This window comes from Lepidochelys olivacea (genome assembly GCF_965140295.1).
Source record: "Lepidochelys olivacea isolate rLepOli2 genome assembly, chromosome: 7".
In the NCBI taxonomy this organism is placed as follows: domain Eukaryota; kingdom Metazoa; phylum Chordata; order Testudines; family Cheloniidae; genus Lepidochelys; species Lepidochelys olivacea.
Genome location: NC_140417.1, coordinates 107107900 through 107129738, shown reverse-complemented (window position 1 = coordinate 107129738; position 21839 = coordinate 107107900). Strand labels below are relative to the sequence as shown.

Genomic DNA, 21839 nt, shown 5'->3' with positions numbered 1-21839 from the left:
TATCCCTGCAGCACAAGACGCTTAGGTGTTATTAACAGCCAGCATAAGTGAGAACTAGTCCTGAGGCTGCATTACCACAAATGGGAGATTGCAAGGATAACTTTAAATGACCTTTCCCCACCCTCAAATGCTGTGCTGAGCAGAGCTCAGCTATTCTGAGGATCTGCTCTACCTGGGTAAGGGAGTTTCATTAAATCAGGAGCAAGCCCATTTTGCATCTTTTACATTTTGCATCAGATATTTCACCCAGCTCTAGAATGTACTATAAAATGATAAATTATTCAACCATGCTTTAGGAGTAAAACTATATATAGCTTGTGCAAGTGATTTTTCAGGAAATGAAATTTGACTTCTCTGCCTCACTCCTGAACAAAGGCGAACTACCTTCCACTTCCTTTTCAGAGCATTAGTAATATGTATAAAAGCATATACATTTGCTGCTCTACTCTGACTTTTTGTCCACTGTTAAATACTGGGAAAAATACAGATTTTTCACATTTGGTTTCCTTGGGTAAAGCCAATTGTTGATTATAAGCAGGTTTGCTATAAATGCAGCATTGGACACTTTAGATATTATATTACACACAAAAAACCCCTATTGTAACCTTATTACTCCTCAGGGAATTCTGTACCACTGCGCAATTCAGAATTTCGCAGAATTCCCTGCTTCCCCCACAGAACTGCTGGATTCCACTAGGGACTGCTGGACTCAGCAGAGGCCAGCTCACAGGGACTGGAGCACCCAGCCTGGCAGGGCTGGAGGCTGGATGGTCTGCTTGATCCTCAGTCTCCCAGGGACAAGAGAGAGTCTGGGAGACCCAGCTCTGGCAAAGGGTGAGGAAGGGCAGGGCCGCACCAAGCCATGTTCCATGGTGGGACAGTAAAGAAGTTGGGGGGAGTAAAGGCTCTGGGGGTGCTGGAGGCTGGGGGGAGTGGGGTGCTGGTGGGTGGGTCAGAAGGTACCCCGCAACTGGGCTGTAGTGGGAGAAGAGTGCTGGTGTCTGGGCCGGGGGTGCCCTGTGGCTCGGCTCTGGGGGGATGGGAGTGCAGGTGTCTGGGCTCTGGGGAACCCACACAGCCCCCTCCAGCACCCCTCCCCCAACTGGAACTAGGTTGTCAAAGGGGTTTCTTTAACTCTCTGCTCCTGGGGGAATCTTTTTTGCTGTTGTCTGTATTGTTGACATACTTGTTGACAGGTATTTTAAAATAAATTACCAAAATAATTGAAACTGGAGTGCTTATATTGTGTTGTTATGACAAAATATGCAGAATTTTAAAATATTGTGCACAGAATTTTTAATATTTTGGTGCAGAATTCCCCAGGAGCAGTGTTCCCTCTCATTTTTCCCACCCATGTGCAGAATGAATTTTGTTATGTGTGCCAATATGGAGGTGATGTGTGACACATTACCTTCATATTGGTGCACATAGCAAAATTCATGTGGTGGAGGTGGGGCCGAGGGATTCAGCATGTGGGAGGGAGCTCAGGGTTGGGGCAGAGGGTTGGGGTACAGGGGTGTGAAGGCTCTGGCTGGGGGAGTAGGCTCTGTGGTGGGGCTGGGGATGAGGGGTTTGGGGTGCAGGAGGGTACTCTGGGGCTACGGTGGGGAGAGAGGACTCCCCCCAGCTCTCTCTCCCCACAGCAGCACTTGTAGGGGCAACTCCAAGGCTGGGGCTGCAGGAAAGGCGCCCCTCTCCCAGTCCCACCAGGTCTGGGCCAGAGCTGGGTTCGGGCTGGGGGGGTGGTGCCCCGGCCACAGTGGGGTCCAGGCCAGGCTGCACTGCCCCAGACATGCCTGAGGCTGGGCCACCCTGCCCCAGCCACACCTGGGGCAAGGCCGGGCCGCCCCGGCCTTGACTGAGTCCAGGCCACCTCGGCCGCGGCAGGTTGGGGGCTGGCCTAGGTTGGGGCCGGGGGAGAGGGATGTCCCTCCCCTGGCCATGGCAGGTCTCCGGGCGGGTTCCCTTAGCGCCTGTGTGGCGCTAAATAGGCTACTGTGCGCCTGTGCAGCTTGCAGGGAACTTAGCCCAGGAGTACTTAATGTTGTTTTAAAGTCAAGCACTCAAGTTAGGAAATGAAAGAATTAAAGTTGTCTTCCATCTCAATTTCACTCCCTTATGCAATATGATAGTCTTTAATTGCAAGATCACATACCACATTTTCCACAAGGCCCATGCCTCATTCAATGCACAGAATGGACGGTCCTCTCTTAGTGATCAGGTTTACAATTTTTTTGTTTTATCCGCATTCTTTGCTGTGTGGCCCCCAGCTTTATTTACTGCACACTATCCAAATCGTGCACTGAAAACAGAATTATTAACTTCATCATGGGTTTTATTCCTCATGGGCTTTTCTATGGCTCTCATCACAATAGTATCTGAGTTCTTCACAAAGAGTATTTAATCTTCACAATACCCTTGTGAGGTGAGAGGTTACTATTATCCCCATTTTACAGATGGGGAACTGAGCCACTGTGAAATGAACATCAAAAGTATTCAGTAATCCAGGGTGCCCAATGTGAGACACCTAGTACCTGTTTTTTCAGATTACTCAGCATTTTATAACCATTTATATGTTCAAAATATCGCTTCCATTTACTTCAGTTGCTGTTGTGAGTGGTCAGGACTTCTGCAAATCAAATCCTAGGATATCAAGTCAGGTACTCAAAAAAGTAGAAAGTTTGGTGTAACCAACTTGCCCAGCATCACACAGGAATTCTGTGACAGAGGTAGGATACATCCATTTCTCCAGGACAACATTCAACTTCTTTAAGCATGAGATCATCCCTTTTCTTTCTGCAGTCCCCGGCCTGAATCACAACACAATTTCCAACTTCTGCAACCAATAATGAAGGGGTCCCACAGTCTCCTTTATTACATAACCATTATTCATCCCTAGAGCAGGTTCATTCTATGCACTGAATGAGTCAGGAGTCCTGTAGAAGAGAAAAGCATATGATCATGTAATTAATGACTATCAAAATGCATATTCACAAGGGGCCAGATTAAGGTTGCACAGGCAACCGTAATCCTGGCATTTCCTAACTTTTGAGTGCTTTACTTTGCAACGCTAACTATCTTTTAACATAGGTTTTTGTGTGTAATTTCTTAATTTTTTTAAGCAACCTGAAAACCCCCCAGAAATTCCATCCTGTGGGATGGCATCATATTGACCCCCACATGGTTCATCAGCATGGTTGGAACCTTCAGATCCACCACACTGACCTTTGCTACTTGAGCTAATGGAGTAACTGATACCGGTAGTAGGTTGTCATCTTGCATACGAACTACCACTAGAGCAGAATAGGACACTTTGCCAGTGAGTTTCATAGATGTTTGCTGATAGCAAAGCAATGGTGAGACTCAGGAATCTTGGGTTCCATTCCAAGTGCTGGACTGGAGTTTGCTCTAATGGTCAGATTCTTCTGTTCATTTTCCCTAAGCTTGACCCCTTTCATCTCCACAGTAGTTTAGGCAGCCCAAATCATCCTGCCAGAGAGCAGCAGTGTTGGCCAGAATCAGTGTTGCAGCATTTGCTATTGCTGCGCTTGCATGTGCTGGAACTAGGGATGCAGGGCGGGGGGGAGGCTGCAGCACCCCCTGGCTTGAAGTGGTTTCCATCATATACAGGATTTACAGTTTGTTTAATGGCTCTCAGCACCCCCAATTTAAAAATTATTCCAGCACCCCTGGTCGCGCCTCCTCCTGGCCCTGGGGTGTGTGGAGGGGGCCTAGTAAACAACCTGCAGTTATTCTTCCCAAATTTAATCCAAGGCTTTTCTAGCCCCCTTATGGTGCCACACAGTTTAAGGAGTTATAGCAGAAAGAGGAATTCTTCAACTTGGTGCTAGTCTGGGCTTTCACACTGACTCATTGCATGCTTTTGGACATACACATTAATCTTTGTGCCTCTGTTTCCCCATCTGTTATATTAATAGATTTCAATGGGCATTTTGACTGAGTTCAAGACTTAGCCCATTTATTATTTTGATTAATTCATATCCTGAAATGTGCAGAGAATTTACAAGGAGGCTATGCCTTTCAGGGCCCAGCCCATTAGCCTTATTAAATAAAGACTGTACAGAGAAAACAGGCAAGGCTGGAGCCTACTGTACGTTAAAAAGAACGTTTTATGAAGCACCTATTCTTTCATACACTAAAAGGGAGCAATTGCTACAAAGACAATTTCTTCTAATGGTTACATGAATTTGCTGTGTGTTAACCTCTTTATTACTTAGGTAGACTCTACTCATATGCAGTACTGTAGCTCAGACAACTTGTTTCTCCTTCCAAACAAATAGAAGTGGGGAAAACCCCTTTTAAGTTCCTTTATCATTTTCTGAGCTGAGATACAGTAACAGAGGAAGCCCAGTCAGCACTGACCTTTTCAGTAGTGGTCAGGTACTTCTACTGATTACAAACATGAATGGTAGGAATTACAACTCATTTCCAGTCTGTCTGTAATTATATTTTTAAAAAAAATTGTACCCAACAGTTGGAAGTAAGTGGGAGCTATGGGGGTCAAGCAACTCTGAGAATCAGACCACCGATATTTCCTTTTAAAGCTTCCTTTTATGAGTTCTTGCAGTTGCAAGCAGTGTCCTTCAGACCTGCAGTTGCATTCTTTGCAGTACTGAAGGTTAGGCTGCTGTCAAATATGTCGATGGAGAGCAAGCTATAGGAAATGTGAATTACATAAGAAACAAAGCAAGAGCCTTTTTCTCTTACCGGATGTTGATTTGCTTCAGCAGTGTAACCTTCAGTACTGCAAAGCATGCAACTGCAGGTCTGAAGGACACTGCTTGCAACTGCAACAACTCATAAAAGGAAATATAGGGGAAAAGGCATTTTGTCTTATCAAATATAATCTAAGTGATGTGGGTAGATTAGTGAACACTTGGCAACTTTGTTTAGGATACAGTCTGCATAGGACTGTATTCTTCCAGCTTGGCAAGGAAATCTTGAAGTACCTAGTTCCTATTAATCATTACATAACACAAGTTGTTAGACATTATATATATATATATATATCCCCTGTGGCTTTCAGCAGGACACTGGGGGTTGTGAAAAGGACAGTGCAGGGCCATTTACGTTGGGTCTGTGCTGCTCCTGTGCTGAGGGAATCCTCCTTCAGCCCCTTGAGACTGATTAATGGTCCTTCTGTGCCCTTAAAGTGATTAATAGGGACTGCAGCGGGGGCCACCATTGGCCCCAAGAAGTTTCATTTGCAAACAGAGTTTTAAAGTCACTTAGAAAACTGTGACTTTCAATATTGTAATGAATGTACCCTAGAGCAATCTTACAGGCAATTAAAAAAAAAAAAGAGCCATCATGGAGATTGGGCTGTTTCCCCAAATGTTACTGCTGATGAACAAGAAAAATGATAGTGTCACAGTCTCTGGGTAGGCTGCTCCACTGAGACCCTCTTCTCATCCCCCGAGTGCGCCCCTTTCAAGTGGCAGGCCCATGACTCCACTTCTCTTTGGGGCAAGATCCTATAATTCAACCACTCTCTGTCTGTGTCTCCAGGTTATATCTCTTCTTGCCCCCAGTACTAACTGTGACTAATTCAGCAGGTCCAACTGGGGCTGGACCCTACCATAGTTTCTCTCTGGGAGCTTGTGACAGTATGTGTTTGCGGTGAGTCAGAAACAGCTTCATCAAACAAAGTGTGATTTTTATGGACTAAAAGGTACACAGAGCTTGGAGAAGTAGATTTAAAACAACAAAGACCTATCATGGTATTCCCTTATTTAAATTTAACCTCCATTTATAGCTCAGGCCCGTCTGTCTTTTTCCCCATCTCTGAGCCTTCTCCTTCTGTCTCTCCAGGGTATGTCTACATTGCATTGTAAACCTAGGTCTGGGGACCCAGGCATGTGGACTCAGTGTATCCAAGCCTGCAAGTGAGTGCCCACACTGTGTTGTAAACTTGGGTTTACAATTGCTGGACCCAGGTTTCACAGGCATGCTAACAAGTCTATGCTGCACTGTGCAGACTTTTTAATTGGGACTGCGGCTTGAGCTGCGTCCACATTGCAAAATGACAGGGTTTGCACTTCAGTGACAACAGGAGTCGGGCTGCGACCCTCACCCCAGCAGGGTCCTAGAACCCAGGTCATGAATACTTGCTGACCTGTCAGACTGATTTGTGTGTGGACAGAAGTGGGGGTTGGGCTCAAACCTGAGTCAGAGCCTGAACTTCAAGTGCAGTTTAGACATACCCTCAGTGAGTCCTCCCAGCATGTCAGCTTTTTCACTAACACGTCCTGGTCAGCATCTCTGACCATTTCTCCACTCCCTTTCTGCCAGTCAGGGTTTTTGGATCTTTTGTGTCTCCTTTGATTCCAGGCTAAGCCTTGGGAAGAGTAAAACATCCTAGCCTGGACAGAGCCAGCTAGATAACTTCTCCCCCACAGCTGATGGCCCAGCCATTGTTATCTCCTTTGAAGCTGTGTACATGATGCTGACTTATCTGTGTCCTTGTTTTACCTTTCCCGCTTGGTCCATCAACAGCCCATGTACGGCCTCCTTTGATTAAACTTTCTGTGTTTGGGCAGGCAACAATACATAACTGAACAGGGAAACTAAAGTCACACATAGTCCTAGAAAGCAATGCAACCACTTTCCCAGTTCATCACATCTGTGATGGTCACATGCTAGGTCAAGCTATTTTAGGTCATTTTTAGAGATGTTTTACATATATTAGTTATCATTTTCCTCACCTTCCAATCTCTGTACAGCTGAACTCATGATATTAAGAGCACCTGGCTTCAGAAATGAGGCACAAATAAAAGAGAGAGAGAGACTGAATCAAATTTTAAAAACTGTCCAAACCATTTGTCATTTTTTCTATAGCAAGGAGGTTGGCAGCAGTGTTGCTGGTAAGAGCGTAGTGCAACAACATGGGCTTGGTATGGGCAGGGAAATTTTTGTTTTGAGCAACTCTTGACTCATGGAAAAATAATCTGAGCGTCTTGGGCTGGTCCGTGCCTTGATCTGCCTTTAGTAAGCGACAGCCTGTTTCCAAATGAGTTCTGAGAAACTTGCATGATAATGTTTTCATCTCCTTTTGAGAAGTAATAGTCATTTGAAGCACATTTTTAAAAGCAGACTCACTAAGTGGGTTGTTTGTTTTTTTACTTTAAATGTGTGAAATTTGGTGACCATGTGTATCCAAATCTGACCATCAGTACCCAAGCACAACTTCCAAGAAGTCAATTTTACTTTAAAAAACACAGTGAGAGGATAGGAAAGTAAATCAGTACTTTTTAATTCCTATGCTATAAAAGTTGCCTTATGAATGGGTCAAATACAGTCCAGCTGAAAGCTGGTATGTTAAGAGGTGCATACACAAAACAAACCCTAAATAGTGAAATTTAGAATGTGGAGATGAAATCATGTTGGGTTAAGTTAAGTTTTCTGCTACTTTGTTTTGTTTTTAGTTTACCCAAGAGGTGTTCCTTTCTGGAAAGGGAAGCAGGACAGAGATATATAACTGTTTTTCAATCCCTTCGGTTACATGGAATAACTTCAAGTAAGTTTATAGTGTGTTTGTGACCTACAAAGCATTGGCCCACACTTTCAAACTGTCATCTGAAATTACACTCACAGTAATTCACTGTGTGCAAAAGCCCAATTTATGTACACAAGTGAGCATGCCCATATCAAGGAATTATGCAACTGTCTACCTATCTTACCTAGGCACACTTCTTTTGCACACATGCAGAATGCATACTGACAGTTAAAAGTGAAAACTCCTACTCTCCTACAAGTGAGCCGAAATCAATATTTCAGTGTTTAAAATTGGATTTCTCTGAAATATATGAAAAATATTGACCCTTGAAATGTACACCCAATGGGTGAAGGACAAGTGAATAAGGTGATCTTGAGAACCCAGCAACCTTCCAAATCAATGTAAATACTTACCTGTGTGGTATATATATTTTATTGTTTTTGTTTCCATACCATTTTATTGGATTTTATCTAAAGATGCACCAAATCCCTGGAGCTGACCATGTTAACATGTGCCAATTTCATAGCCTTATACACCCCATGTGGATTAATCCTACCACAGGGTAGGGATATGAAAAAAATGCACAATTGGATGCAAGCAGGAGCTATTAATATGCAAGTGTCAGTCTGCACACGAACATGTGTATCATGACCCTGACCACTGAGACCATCCCCAGAATGCCCCTCCCTAGCTCCTTTTATGGATGATTTGCACAACAACCCTTCCGTGAATTACGTGGGGAGTCTGAAAAGTGAGGCTGGGTGATGAATTTTTAGTGGACTTCTATATTCGGATCCTCCCACATTGCCATAACTGTTCTCTGTAATATGTCTGCTTTAATTCCTTTTAATAATACAATTTTATTTGTCAAACTTTCCCCCCAAATCCCAAAGGTAAGCATCTGGAGGATTTGCGGCAGATTAACTTCCTCCCGCTGCCATGGCTGACACAGATTCTGTCCCACCATTACCATGCAGTGAGTTGGTATGCTTCTACATTGTTCAAAAACTGAAAGTGTTTATATGTATATATTCATTGGAGCTCAGACGTTTTCTTATATTTTGTTCTGAGGGAGTGCCTCAAGGCCCCACTTAGGATATAGGCCTCATTGTGTCGGCCAGGTAATGTACAAATGGAATAACAGATGATCCCTGGCTTAAAAAAGGCTGTAGTCTAATTTTTCCTATGTAAAATTGCTTTGCTTTGGCAATCTTTTCTTCTGAGCTTAAGGCATGATAGTGGATAATATGATGGTTTTTTATGCTGTCATACACAAACACCCAGCTACGCTTTCTGAGAGAGTCTGTTTCCATTAACAACTTCTTAGACACTTCTATTGTTTTGCTATTTGTGGGGGTTTTTTCCACATAAGCAGATGGGGACAAATTCACACATGGCGTAAGCAGGTACATCTCCCATTGAAGTCAATGGCCTTGCAAAATGGGAAGAGGAAGACAGAGCACAGCTGCATAGAACTTGGACCGTGACTGAGGATGTCCTGCTAGTTTGCACTGATTCCCGCTCCCTTAGGAGTTTTGTTGCAATTGGCTGCCCAGGTCAGCAGCTGCATATCTCAAACGCATACTTTCTGAGGAGGGAAAAATGTGTAGGGGAGTTAATGCTACTTCTAAAAGAAAATACTGAAATAATAATGACAAAGAAACTTGAATCAGAACATTTTATCATAACTTTCCACAACATAAATATACTCCACTTCATTAAAAAGATCTTTTTTAGATTATGGTCCTGATTCTCCATTGTCTTGCACCTTGTGTAGATTTTTATTCCTGTGTAGTCGGTGCAAAATGCTACTATTCTGCTTTGGTACCCCTTTACACTCACTTTTCAATCACTTGGCACAGGTGTAAATGACTACACAAGATGCAAAACAGTGGAGAATTGGGTCCCATGTCACTAATTGCTCAGTTGTTCCAAACTGCTAGGAAGAAAAACTGTACAATCTACCATACATTGTCAATTTAAATGTAGGATACTCATTCCTATGAAGATTGCCTCACTGAGAAAGCAGCAGAAACAGTCATAAGTTCTTTGTGCCTAGCTTTGTGCTTCTTTTATATAATATATTGAATCAATGGACTTCATCAAATGGGACATATTTTCCTTTCCCTTCAGCTGGAGAATGGTGGTGACATGACATTGCAGAGAGATTTTTCTATGCAAGCTGTGAGATTTGGTCTGCTGCTTAAACAGGTATGTAACAAAGAAATCAAAAGTGTCCGGTGGGAGTCTCTAGGCTTTGGTGTGTTTCTCAGTGGATACCAGTATTTTTACTCACGTACTTTTTATTGTAAAAATGGCAGCTGTTTTCAGATCTGTAATCTATTTTAAATGGGAAAACAAATCAAGGAAGATGACCTACATTTGTTAGTCTAGTTAGTTTCTTTGTTAGGACAACGAAAAATATTTTAAATAAATGAGACAAAGTAGTGTGACAGACCTAGACCGGTGGGGTACAGGAGTCTGGTAGAAGGCAAATATACTGGCCACTGGATGAATAGTTTTCTGTTCCCTGAGTGACCAGAGCAGGGGTTGCCCTAGAGCAGTTAGGAACCTGCTAGAACCAATTAAGACAGGCAAGCTAATCAAGGCACCTGGAGCCAATTATGAACTTTCTAGAATCAATTATGGCAGGCAGACTAATCAGGACACCTGGTTTAAAAAGGACCTCCCATCAGTTAGTAGAGGGGCATGCAAGGAGCAGGGAGTGAGAAGGTGTGCTGCGGGAGGACTGAAGAGTTCAAGCGTGATCAGGCTTCAGGAGGAAGATCCTGCAGGGGGATAAAGAAAGTGCTGGGTGAAGGCCATGGGGAAGTAGCCCAGGGAGTTGTAGCTGTCATGCAGCTGATACAGGGAACATTGTAGACAGCTGCTATCCACAGGGCCCTGGGCTGGAACCCGGTGTAGAGGGTGGGCCCAGGCTCCCCCCATTCTCCAACTCCTGATCGGACACAAGAGGAGTTGACCTGGTCTGTGAGAAACACCAGAAGGGAAGGTCTTAATTGGAAAGGGATCTGGCCTGTTCCTGACCCACTAAATGGGACACAGAGACTGCGGGGATTGTTCTCGGTTTCCCCCATGCTGGCCAGTGATGAGGTTAGCTGAGTGGACGGCAGGTTTGAGCCACTAGCAAAAGTGGCCAAACTGAGAGCTGCTGGAAATCTCTGAGGCAAGCACATCCACCAATAAGCACAGGACCCACCCGCGCAGAGGAGGAACTTTGTCACACTGGTGTGAAAAGTGGGATCAGGTGCACCGCGTTGTGGAAAAAGGAGGGTTTTAAAAAAAAAAAAAAAGAGGGAGAGGGTTTATTTTTTTCTCCCCCACCACAATGGATGGCACTGATATGAGTCAATAGTGTGCCCTTGTTGCCAAGAAGGCCAATGGCATTTTGGGATGTATAAGTAGGGGCATTGCCAGCAGATGGAGGGACGTGATCGTTCCCCTCTATTCGACACTGGTGAGGCCTCAGCTGGAGTATTGTGTCCAGTTTTGGGCCCCACACTACAAGAAGGATGTGCAAAAATTGGAAAGAGTCCAGCAGAGGGAAACAAATGATTAGGGGACTGGAACACATGGGGATAGTCTTCAGAAGAGAAGAATGAGGGGGGATTTGATAGCTGCTTTCAACTACCTGAAAGGGGGTTCCAAAGAGGATGGCTCTAGACTGTTCTCAGTGGTAGCAGATGACAGAACAAGGAGTAATGGTCTCAAGTTGCAGTGAGGGAGATTTAGGTTGGATATTAGGAAAAACTTTTTCACTAGGAGGGTGGTGAAACACTGGAATGCGTTATCTAGGGAGGTGGTGGAATCTCCCTCCTTACAAGTTTTTGAGGTCAGGCTTGACAAAGCCCTGGCTGGGATCATTTAATTGGGGATTGGTCCTGCTTCGAGCAGGGGGTTGGACTAGATGACCTCCTGAGGTCCCTTCCAACCCTGATATTCTATGATTCTATGATTCTATTCTAAGCAGTGAGGAGGCAGTGAGGCTGCAGCAGGAGACCAATTGCTTGTTAATGGACCAGGCCACTCAAGACCGTGCTATGTTGCGGGAACTGGTAAACCAGGTGAAGGCTCTTCCAGAGCTGAACCGCAGCCAGGATGGGACACGGGTCATATGGGCCAGCAATTGGCTGTAGAAAATGATGCAGGAGGATGACATAGAGGCATACCTCCTGGCCTTTGAGAGGCCAGCCATATGGGAGGCTTGGCCCCAAGAACAGTGGTCTGGCATCCTCGCCCCATTCTTGTGTGGGGAGGCCCAGAAGGCCTATTATGATATGTCTGAAGAGACTGGGGCAGACTACCCCCATCTGAAAGCAGAGATCCTGGCCAGTTCTGGGGTAACGACCGTAGTGTGGGCCCAGTGATATCAGAAGTGGAGGTATCAGGAAAACAGAATCCCGTGGTCCCAATTATATGACCTCATCCATCTTGCACGAAAGTGGTTACGAACCGAGTCTCAGAGTCCAGAAGAGATACTAGAGATTCTGGTCATTGACCAGTACATGCGAGGACTACCGCCAGACCTTCGCACCTGGGTAAGCCAGAGCAACCCCTCCACCTACGATGAGGTTGTTTCACTGGTAGAGAGGCAAAGGACAGCGAGGGAACTGACCCAAATAGTTAAAGAAGAGGTGCCCCGAATTAACTAGTGGCACCGACCCCCAGATCTCAGTCAACTGAGCCCTCAGGAAGGCCCAGGTGGAAAAAGAGGGGGACTGAAGGCCCACCAGAGGCCACCAAAAGTCAAAGCACTGAGAGTGAAGAGGATCGTGATGTTAGACTGCCCAAACCGAGAGACGAGGGAATGCCTAGGGCCCCATACAGATGTTACGCTTGTGGGGAGGGGGGACACATAGTTGCACAGTGCCCCAATGCTGAGGAGTCTATGCAACATAACCTAGGCAACCAGGAAAACCCATGCTCCCTAATTCACATTGTGGGGGTTGCATTAACCCCACACAAATATACCAGGCCACTGAGGTTAAATGGAGTAGAGACCACAGCACGGATTGATTCGGGGAACGCCATCACACTCATCTCAGAAAAGCTCGTGAAATGTTGTCAGTTACTACAGGCAAAATGCCCAAGGGTGACATGTGTTCATGGGATGATTAGTTACTACCCCACCATCCCGGTAAAAATTGAAATCCAAGGGAACGCTACAGAGGTAGCAACAGGTGTAGTGTCTAAACTCCCTTACCCGGTGCTCATAGGGAGGGACTTTCCAGGATTTGATGACTTACTCCGAGTAGGGGGATTGGAGAAAGGGGAGGACCCTGAAGCTAGTGAGGCATCCACGGTAGACTATCAACTCCCAGTTTTCTCCGAAATTTCCCCAGACATTTTCTCTACTCCCAAGTGGGGCAGAAAGAAGAAAAAGGAAAGAAGGGCAGCTAAGGCTTTGGGAACCCGAATACTGACCCAAAGCCAGAGGGTCGCTCTTGTGGGTAGGCGGACCCAGGCAGCTGAAAAGGAGGCCACCCGGGAGGGAGAAACACCTGAGCCAGACCCCAACCCTAATGCCTCCGAACCAGCAGAAGCAATAGAGACCCGTCCCCTAGAACTCGGGTAGACCAGCCCCAGGAGGGAACATTTCGGACGGGAGCAAGCTGAAGATCCAAGGTACGACAACATTAGGAAGAAGGTAACAGAGACAGATGGGGTTCCCATGGAAGGGAAAACCCAGGGACCTAGCCCCTACTTCATTATAAAAAAGGATCTCCTGTACCGGGTTGCACCAGTACAAGGACAGAAGGTAGAGCAGCTCCTAGTGCCTCACAAACACCAGAAGGCTATATTAAGCCTTTCGCATAGCCATGTTTTGGGGGGGCATTTAGGGGTAGAGAAGATCCTGGCAAAGATCTTACGAAGGTTCTTCTGGCCCGGGGTGCACAAAGAAGTGCGGAGATACTGTGCCTCCTGCCCAGAGTGTCAGCTGCACAGTCCTCGTCCCCACTTGAGAGCACCTTTGGTACCCCTACCCATCATAGCCATGATGTTTGAGCGAATAGCCATGGACCTAGTGGGACCCCTAGAGAAGACTACCCAGGGCCACCAATATATACTTGTCATTCTGGATTATGCTACATGGTATCCAGAAGCTGTCCCCTTGCGGAACACAGCCTCTAAAACAATAGCCAAAGAGCTAGTGGGGATCTTTGCCCGAGTGAGGCTACCAAAGGAGATACTGACGGACCAAGGAACCCCATTTATGTCAAAACTAATGAGGGACCTATGTGATCTACTCCACATACATACCCTGAGGACTTCGGTCTATCATCCACTGACCGATGGGCTGGTAGAAAGGTTCAGCTGAACCCTGAAGGCTATGATAAGGAAGGCGGTAAGTCGAGACGGGAAGGATTGGGACACCCTACTACCATACGTTATGTTTGCCATCCGGGAGGTACCTCAGGCCTCAACTGGGTTTTCTCCCTTTGAGCTTATTATATGGGCGCCACCCCTGAGGCAACTTGGACATAGCCAAGGAAATTTGGGAGGAGGAGGCCAATGAGGGGAAGAATGTAATTGAGCATGTGTTACAAATGTGGGACCGGATTGCACGGGTCACTCCCATTGTGCGGGAACACCTAGAGAAGGCACAAGAGGCCCAATGAGCTCAGTACAATCACCAAGCCAAAGTTCAGCAGTTCCAGCCCAGAGAACGAGTAATGGTGTTGGTACCCACAACAGAGAGTAAACTTTTGGCCCAGTGGCAAGGACCGTACGAAATAGCTGAACCCGTAGGGGAGGTAAATTACAAGGTGCGACAACCAGGATGTTGGAAAGAAGAGCAAATATATCATGTCAACGTTCTGAAACCCTGGCATGCACAGCTGTCTGAAAAGACCTATCCCAGGAAAACAAATCCTCCGAACAGGTGAGGGTGTCTCCCAATTTAACGCCAGACCAGAAGAATGAGGTGTCTGAGATGATCTTCCGGAACCAAGATGTGTTCTCGACAAAACCAGGTCGAACAACTGAGACATATCACCACATCATCATGAACCTTGGGGCCAGAGTAACAATGAGGCCCTACTAGGTGCCAGCAGCCAAAAGGGAGGAAATAAAAGCAGAAGTTTAAAAAAATGCTGGAGTCGGGGATCATTGAAGAATCCCACAGTCAGTGGTCCAGCCCAATCATGTTAGTGCCCAAACCTAATGGCACCACAAGGTTTTGCAATGACTTCCGGCAACTGAATAAGGTATCCCAGTTTGATGCGTACCCCATACTTTGAATAGATGAACTAGTGGACCGTTGGGACAATGCCCGGTACTTGACTACCCTAGACTTGCCAAAGGGGTACTGGCAGATTCCCCTTGCCGAAGATGCAAAGGAAAAGACTGCATTCTCTACACCAAAGGGTCTTTTCCAATATACTGTCCTCCCTTTTGGACTACATGGGGCCCCAGCTACCTTCCAGTGCCTCATGGACAAGCTGTTATGCCCCCATAATCATTATGCTGCTGCCTACCTAGACAATGTGGTCATTCATATCCCAGACTGGGAAACCCACCTAGAGAAGGTGGAGGCAGTCCTCGATACTTTCAGGTGAGCTGGCCTTACAGCAAACCCTGCCAAGTGCGCCATAGGGTTTATAGAGGCCAAATATCTTGGCTACATTGTGGGAAAAGGTCTGGTAAAACCTCAACTGAATAAGTTAGAGGCCATCCAAAACTGGCCTCCTCCAAGTTGCAAGAAACAAGTCCGGGCATTCCTAGGTGTGGTGGGGTATTACCCACGATTTATCCCCCATTTTGCCACAAGGGCAAGCCCTCTGTCAGACCTAGTGAAGGCCCGTGGACCTGATCTGGTGAGATGGTCTGACGCAGCAGAGAGAGCCTTCACAGACCTATGGACTGCCCTCTGCAGTAACCCCATACTGATAGCACCAGGCAGGCAAGTAAATCAGGACACCTGGTTTAAAAAGGACCTCCCATCAGTTAGTAGGGAGGCACACAAGGATCAGGGAGTGAGAAGGCGTGCTGCGGAAGGACTGAAGAGTTCAAGTGTGGTCAGGCTTCAGGAGGAAGATCCGGTGTAGAGGGTGGGCCTGGGTTCCCCCTATCTCCCCAACTCCTGATCGGACACAGGAGGAGTTGACCTGGTCTGTGAGAAACACCAGAAGGGAAGGCCTAAATTGGAAAGGGATATGGCCTGTTCCCGACCCACTAGGTGGGACACAGAGACTGCGGGGATTGTTCTCTGTTTCCCCCATGCTGGCCGGCGATGAGGTTAGCTGAGTGGATGGCAGGTTTGAGCCACTAGCAAAAGTGGCCAAACTGAGGGCTGCCGGGAATCTCTGAGGCAAGCAAATCTGCCAATAAGCTCAAGACCCACCAAGGCAGAGAAGGAACTTTGTCACAGTAGAAATGCTAGATGATGTGTATTAATTCAAAATCCTATTTTTCATTGTATTCGTGGACCCTGAAAAGGGCAGAGGGTAAGCTGGGGATGAGCTGACTTCAATAGGCATTGTATCAAACCCTATGTAAATTGACAGTTATCTATTTAATGTATAGCAGTTGCAGTCCAATTCCAAATAGGCTAGTGTCTACAAGACAGAATTCACTGTCATAATTGTCTCTGAAGTAGTCAGTGACTGAATGGACCTGAACACCACTCTCAGACTGAGACACATGCGGGAAGAAGCTTGCACAGGCGCTGCCAGTGTGGCATGTGTTTTGTGCGGTTAAATGTCTCCCTTACAATTCTGAGGGCCTAGGTAAGGCTTAAGTAAGGCATTGGCCTTGTGTTGGCCTTCTGCACTGTGATGAATTCCACCCTGGATGAATAGAAAATTCATTATATGTTGTAATCAGACACAACAGAAGGCCTTCCTTCCTGCTCTACCCTTCCAGGCTAAGCTCCTAATGCTCCTCCATCCCAGTTGCCATACATATTGGAGACACTTTGGTTTTGATGAGCACATAGAGGCAAAGAATAATAAGACACAGACCCCAGGCTTCCAAGAGACATCCCCCTGAACCTAAAAGTCCCCCCGCCTTAAACGCCCCCTTACAACTCTTGTGGATCTAGAGCATTATAATTTTTAATGTCTGTATTTGATTTTCATTGCACTCCGCTTATAGCTTTCCACTAGTTTAAATATAATTTCACAGCGACTGCATTTTTTCTTTTACATGACAAGCAAAATGAGACATATTTTTCCTAATAATAATTATCTGTGATTTTTGCCCACATATTTTTGAGTTTACTTTGGAGAGAGTTTTTCTTAATTAATTGTCCTTTAGGAGCCACGATATCATGAAGAAATAATTTCCATGTATGGATTCTTCTTTGAGATAAAAGCAATCAGACATGAAGTTTCAGCATACAGCTTTTACATTCAAGTAAGATAAAAGCACCACTTGCCTTATGTGAATTCTGTTTATTATTTATCTGATTATTATGTTTGTTTATTATCTGTTTATTCTGTTGCATTATGTAAATTCTGACCTTGCTATAAGGTAAAAATTTGAGGTTGAGAATAAAGGCAAACAAATGTAGAGTGTGGGATAATACAAGCATCATTATGCGTTTTCTTTCTTCTGACTCCAAAATGATTATTCACGTGTCTCTGCACATGATGATTTTAACTAGAATCAGAAGTGGGAATACTAAAATACCACTCTGTATTCACTCTGTATTTTAAGGTGTCAGTCAATAATCAGGAAATACTGGGAAATCCATAAACAGCTTATTCTCACGTGATTTTCCTAGCCCAGTTTTGAGAACATAAGTAGCTGACAATCTGCATGAAATATCAGCTGTGTCTCCTGCCTAATAAAACATGTCATCTCACATGTTCTTTGAGTGGTATCTTCAACGGGGCATAGTAGAATGGACATAATCTGGTACTTGGTATAGATTCTAAGCCTTTTTTTCCTAAAGGGCAGGTAATGCTCAGCATAGTCTTTTGGAAAACGCTAATACTGATAGTAAATTGCATAATGAGATGCTGACTGAAAAGTGTTTCATAGTGTACGTGTTACCATTTTAATTCTTCCTTCCTCCTGTAAGAGTCTGGTTTTAATTAGATGTCAGTTAAATGCCAAAGTGAGAACTTCTCTCCTAACCGTTTTAAAGTGCTTGGTTCCCTTTGTGTTTGGTGGCTTATTATAGACTTGAATCAGCAATGTGGTGGTTTCATTTGTTTAGCAAAATTAACGTGGTCAGTAACAATTTCCTGTTCAAATAAGTCCTAGAACATATTGCTAAGTTTGATGTTTATAAATACTGTGGGTGCAGTACAGAGGACTTAATCCTGCAAGTCTTCTGCATGAGGAACTCCCATTGCTTCCAGGTGATACAGGGCATGATCCTACAAAATTCCCACCAAAGTAAACAGGAGTTCTATGCTTGCAGGGTCAGGCCCATGATTAGAAATGAAAAAGGTACACTGAGAAGTGAATGTAGTAACACTCTGGTCATGCCCCCTCCCATTCCTGACCTAGCCAGACACTGGGAGCTGACAGAACAGGTGACATAGGAAACAGCTACACTTGCGCTATACTAGGTGGGGACTTCCTTGAGCTGGGGAGATCCAGCAATTTTCCAATCCCTTTTTGCCACTAAACCAACACAAAGGGGGCCAAATTATAGTACAGAATTGAGTCTATCATTTATTTTCTTTTTTTTCATGGAAATGTAATGACTTTTCATAGGACCAAACTCAGAGCTGGAATAAAACACCACTGACATCAGTGAAGTCTCATTTATTTACACAGCTTTTAGTTTGGACCATAGTGCCTTTCATCCAGAATGGTTACAAAGTGCTTTAGAAAGTATAGGTCCAAATCAGCAGTCCTTACTCAAGACAAATTCCTAGTGATTTCAAAAGAAGTTTAGACAGGAAAGACTGCAGTACCAGGTCCTCTATACAGAGAAATCATTTCACTCATCACTGTAACATGTCAGTTGTTTAATAGTGCATAAGAATCTGACAGAGTACAGCCCCTCAGATCAAGAACTGAAGAATGCCTTGTCCATTTGAAATTACTAAAGCAGTTTTAGGCAGGCAAGGGTAATTACCAAAACTTTGGCTCATGAGATATTCTCCACTCCTACTGAAAGTGCCATAGAAACATTAATAATCAGAGCTTAGTTTTACATCTCATCAAGAAAGTAGCATCTCTTGAGGGCCATTTGTTCAATACAGAATCAGGAATAAGAATGTCATCAATTGACTCACCAATATAATTCCATTCAGCCTCCAGAAACAGATTTTCTTGGAGGTCTCCCATCCAAGGAATGGCCTGGTCAGTTCCTGCTTAGATGGGTACTTGCTGTGATCCTGAAGATTTAAATCTCAAATACCAAGTGAAATGGATGAATATTTGAGTTGGTTCTCTAATAAAGAAATGTCATTACTACGATATTGCATATTACAGATTTGTAACTGATTTGGATGCAATGTCTTTTCAGAGAGTCAAACACACAGACCAAGCTTTATCTTTTTTTACTGCTGAACGTAGCCCTGTCAGCCTTAGACAGGAGCGAGAAGTTAAATATGAAATAAAAGCACAGTGCCTGATGGAGGGGAAATGGAGGGAATTCAGTACTGATCAACTTACCCAAAAGTTTGGCATTACCAAACCATCCTGCAAAAGCCAAGTAAGTATTTGTAAAAAATATAAACTCTGCCATGCGTAGCCTTGCTATGTCCAAAAGTTGATATAGCATCCATGTAAAACAAGCATTCCTCACAATCAAAAAGCTCAGACACTGACAGGATACTCTTTCAGAATGATACACAAGACTGAAAAATCCAGTAGAAATGTGTGTGAATTTCAACCTATGAAATGCTGACAAATGCTTTAGAAACACTGGACCTGATCCAAAGTCCATTGCAGTCAATGGAAAACTTCCCATTCTGATTTTACATTATTAAATACCGATGACAAACATAATGGCATTTGTGCCCAAAGTGAAACACTTTGCCATTGATAGGAACACGCAAGGTTCTGTCTGCAAGTACCTCTTAGACATCACCACCAGTGTCTAGCAGTTTGTTTAAACAGCTGCCTCATATAGACTGCTGACTTGCGTTCCCTTTTGGCATATTTATTTCTTCATCCTTTTCCATTTATCCTTGGCAATCTAGGTATCACAGTTAACTAATTTGGGGCTTCCTAATGGTTGCATAGTATTTGCAAAACTACAGTTGGTTTATATGGTATCAGCTTAATCTTCTTAAAGTTTAAATGTTTTGGTCGTCAATGCCAATATTTCTAGCAATCCAGTCATTAACTCGAATCATCTCCATAAAAAATGGTTTTATCTAGGGTTTGATTCTGGGAAGTGTTGACTGCCCTCAACTCCCTCTGAAATTAGTGGAAATGGAGGGAGCTCAGCCCCTCTCAGAAGTGAAAAGCATCAGGCAGAGATAAGGCCTAATGGAAATTCTTAACTGGTTAACCCAGCAAAGTAAATCACTCAGGTAGTAGTAACAGTCTATGCAAATCAAATGTTTAAAATGGTGAGTGTATTTCTTTCCTTAATCTTACTTCAAATGCAGGTTAAACCAAAGCCATTCAGAAAAGGAAATTGGCCAAATGATGTTGTGTTACACATGAGCAACCAGGTTGTGGATGTAACTGAAATCAGAATTTATGCTAATTCTTTGTGTTTATATAATGCCTCTGATCTGAGGATCTCACCATGCCTTATAAACATTAATTAATCCACAGCCCCCTTGTGAAGTAGGTTACTACCTCATTTTACAGATTGAGGCATGGCCAGTTTAAGTGATTTGCTTGAGGTCACAGATGGGGTTAGCGACAGAGGCGAATGAAACCCTCATGTTCAGACTCCTAGTCCTGTGAACTAACCACTAGACAAAGTGGACAAATACATGTATAGTGATATTAGTACAGATTATACTCCACTAACAAAATACCATGTTCCTGTGAAAACATGGGAATAGGTTGTTCCATGGTTAGATTCTAGAGCTCCCTTTAGCAAAAAGTCATTTAAAAAAACATTTAAGGTTCATCATCAGGCTTCTATGTCATGACTTTTCGCGTCTTATTCAGAAAACAAAAGTGCCTGTTCACTCTTCCTTCAAAACCCAGATTCCAGGTACAGATAATATATCCTTTGCCCCCTCCCAGGCAAGTACAGTGACCAGATTTACCCCTTACTCTTTTAAAGGGAAACTGCCTCTTCAGTAAAAATTCAAAAAAACAGTTTTGCAATTTTTCTGCTGAACCAAGCACTAAACATGAGTCATTTGTAGTTAACTAATTATGGTGTTAGATAAATACTCCAATGTTAATTTTGGTTTGGTTTTGGGTGTAGGTCTTGAAAGCACGGATACCATCAATTCCAATTTATGTGACATATGCTCTTCTTTTTCCATCATCTTGACTTGCGAAAAGAAATAAGCACTAGAGTTTTCTCTCGGCTGAAAACTGATTTCATCACTTGATATTATCAGCAGAGGCGAATCGTGTATTTTAAGGGTACAGTGTGCTTAGCCAACTAACCACATTTGTCATAGTATGAAAATAAACTGCAACCTTTCCTTGTGTCATGCTCATTTCAGGATTAAATTCAATCAACTGCCTGTTTCTGTTACCCATAAATTATAACTGCAAATTGGCAATTTCTATTTGATTCGACATGGACTCAAATTACAAAATCTGGCTCTAGATTTCAAACTGAAAGTTTGGGGGTGTTCAGACCTGGGTTTCCCATGGTGTATTTTGAGCTTCCCATTACTGAATAATACTTTCCAAGTTGGCTGCAACTATATGAAAAAGCTGTTGCTTCTGCAAACCATGAATGAGACTAACGTAGGTCACTAGTACCAATTAATCTCTACAATTTCCACATACCACTTCTGTGCTCTACATCACCCCTAATCCTTAGTCAGATCCCTGGGTGCAACAGTGTTGGTGCTTGCATTCTAGTGCAGAGTTTTCATTAGCTTTTGTGAGCTGGAAATAGCTCTTCAGTGCCATCCAATCATTTTACCAACTCCATTCATAATGGACAAAATACAATATACTGGCTGAAAACCTGGCTTTGTTGAAGTCAATGGGAATTTTGTCACTGACTTCAATAGCACCAGGATTTCACCCACCCACCCACACACACTCTGGCACTCTTATGCCATGTAAAAGGGCTGGCTGGAGCAGTGGAAAGCCCTGTATCCAGATAAGACAGGATTCCACCACCACAGGTATTGTGGAAGACAGCTGGAAGGCTGCATTCCAAGAATTTCATTGTAAGCCTCTGTACAGGACTGGGTTGGAGCTGGGGTGCGGCAGCACCCAGCACTGTGGGCAGCAG

The 21839-nt window shown here is 44.2% G+C and overlaps 1 protein-coding gene across 1 annotated transcript in view; it reads left to right on the top strand.

Moving 5' to 3' along the window:
* The window catches only part of BTBD16 (BTB domain containing 16), a gene marked incomplete at both ends in the record, with an annotated part of 47543 nt that extends 26631 nt beyond the window's left edge, over window positions 1-20912 (top strand). The window contains 6 exons of the mRNA XM_084633027.1: window positions 7446-7537; window positions 8410-8492; window positions 9650-9727; window positions 16796-16894; window positions 18969-19157; window positions 20844-20912. Coding sequence (XP_084489153.1) covers window positions 7446-7537; window positions 8410-8492; window positions 9650-9727; window positions 16796-16894; window positions 18969-19157; window positions 20844-20912 — 610 coding nt within the window. The remainder of the gene's footprint in view (window positions 1-7445; window positions 7538-8409; window positions 8493-9649; window positions 9728-16795; window positions 16895-18968; window positions 19158-20843) is intronic.
* Window positions 20913-21839: the final 927 nt, after the last annotated feature.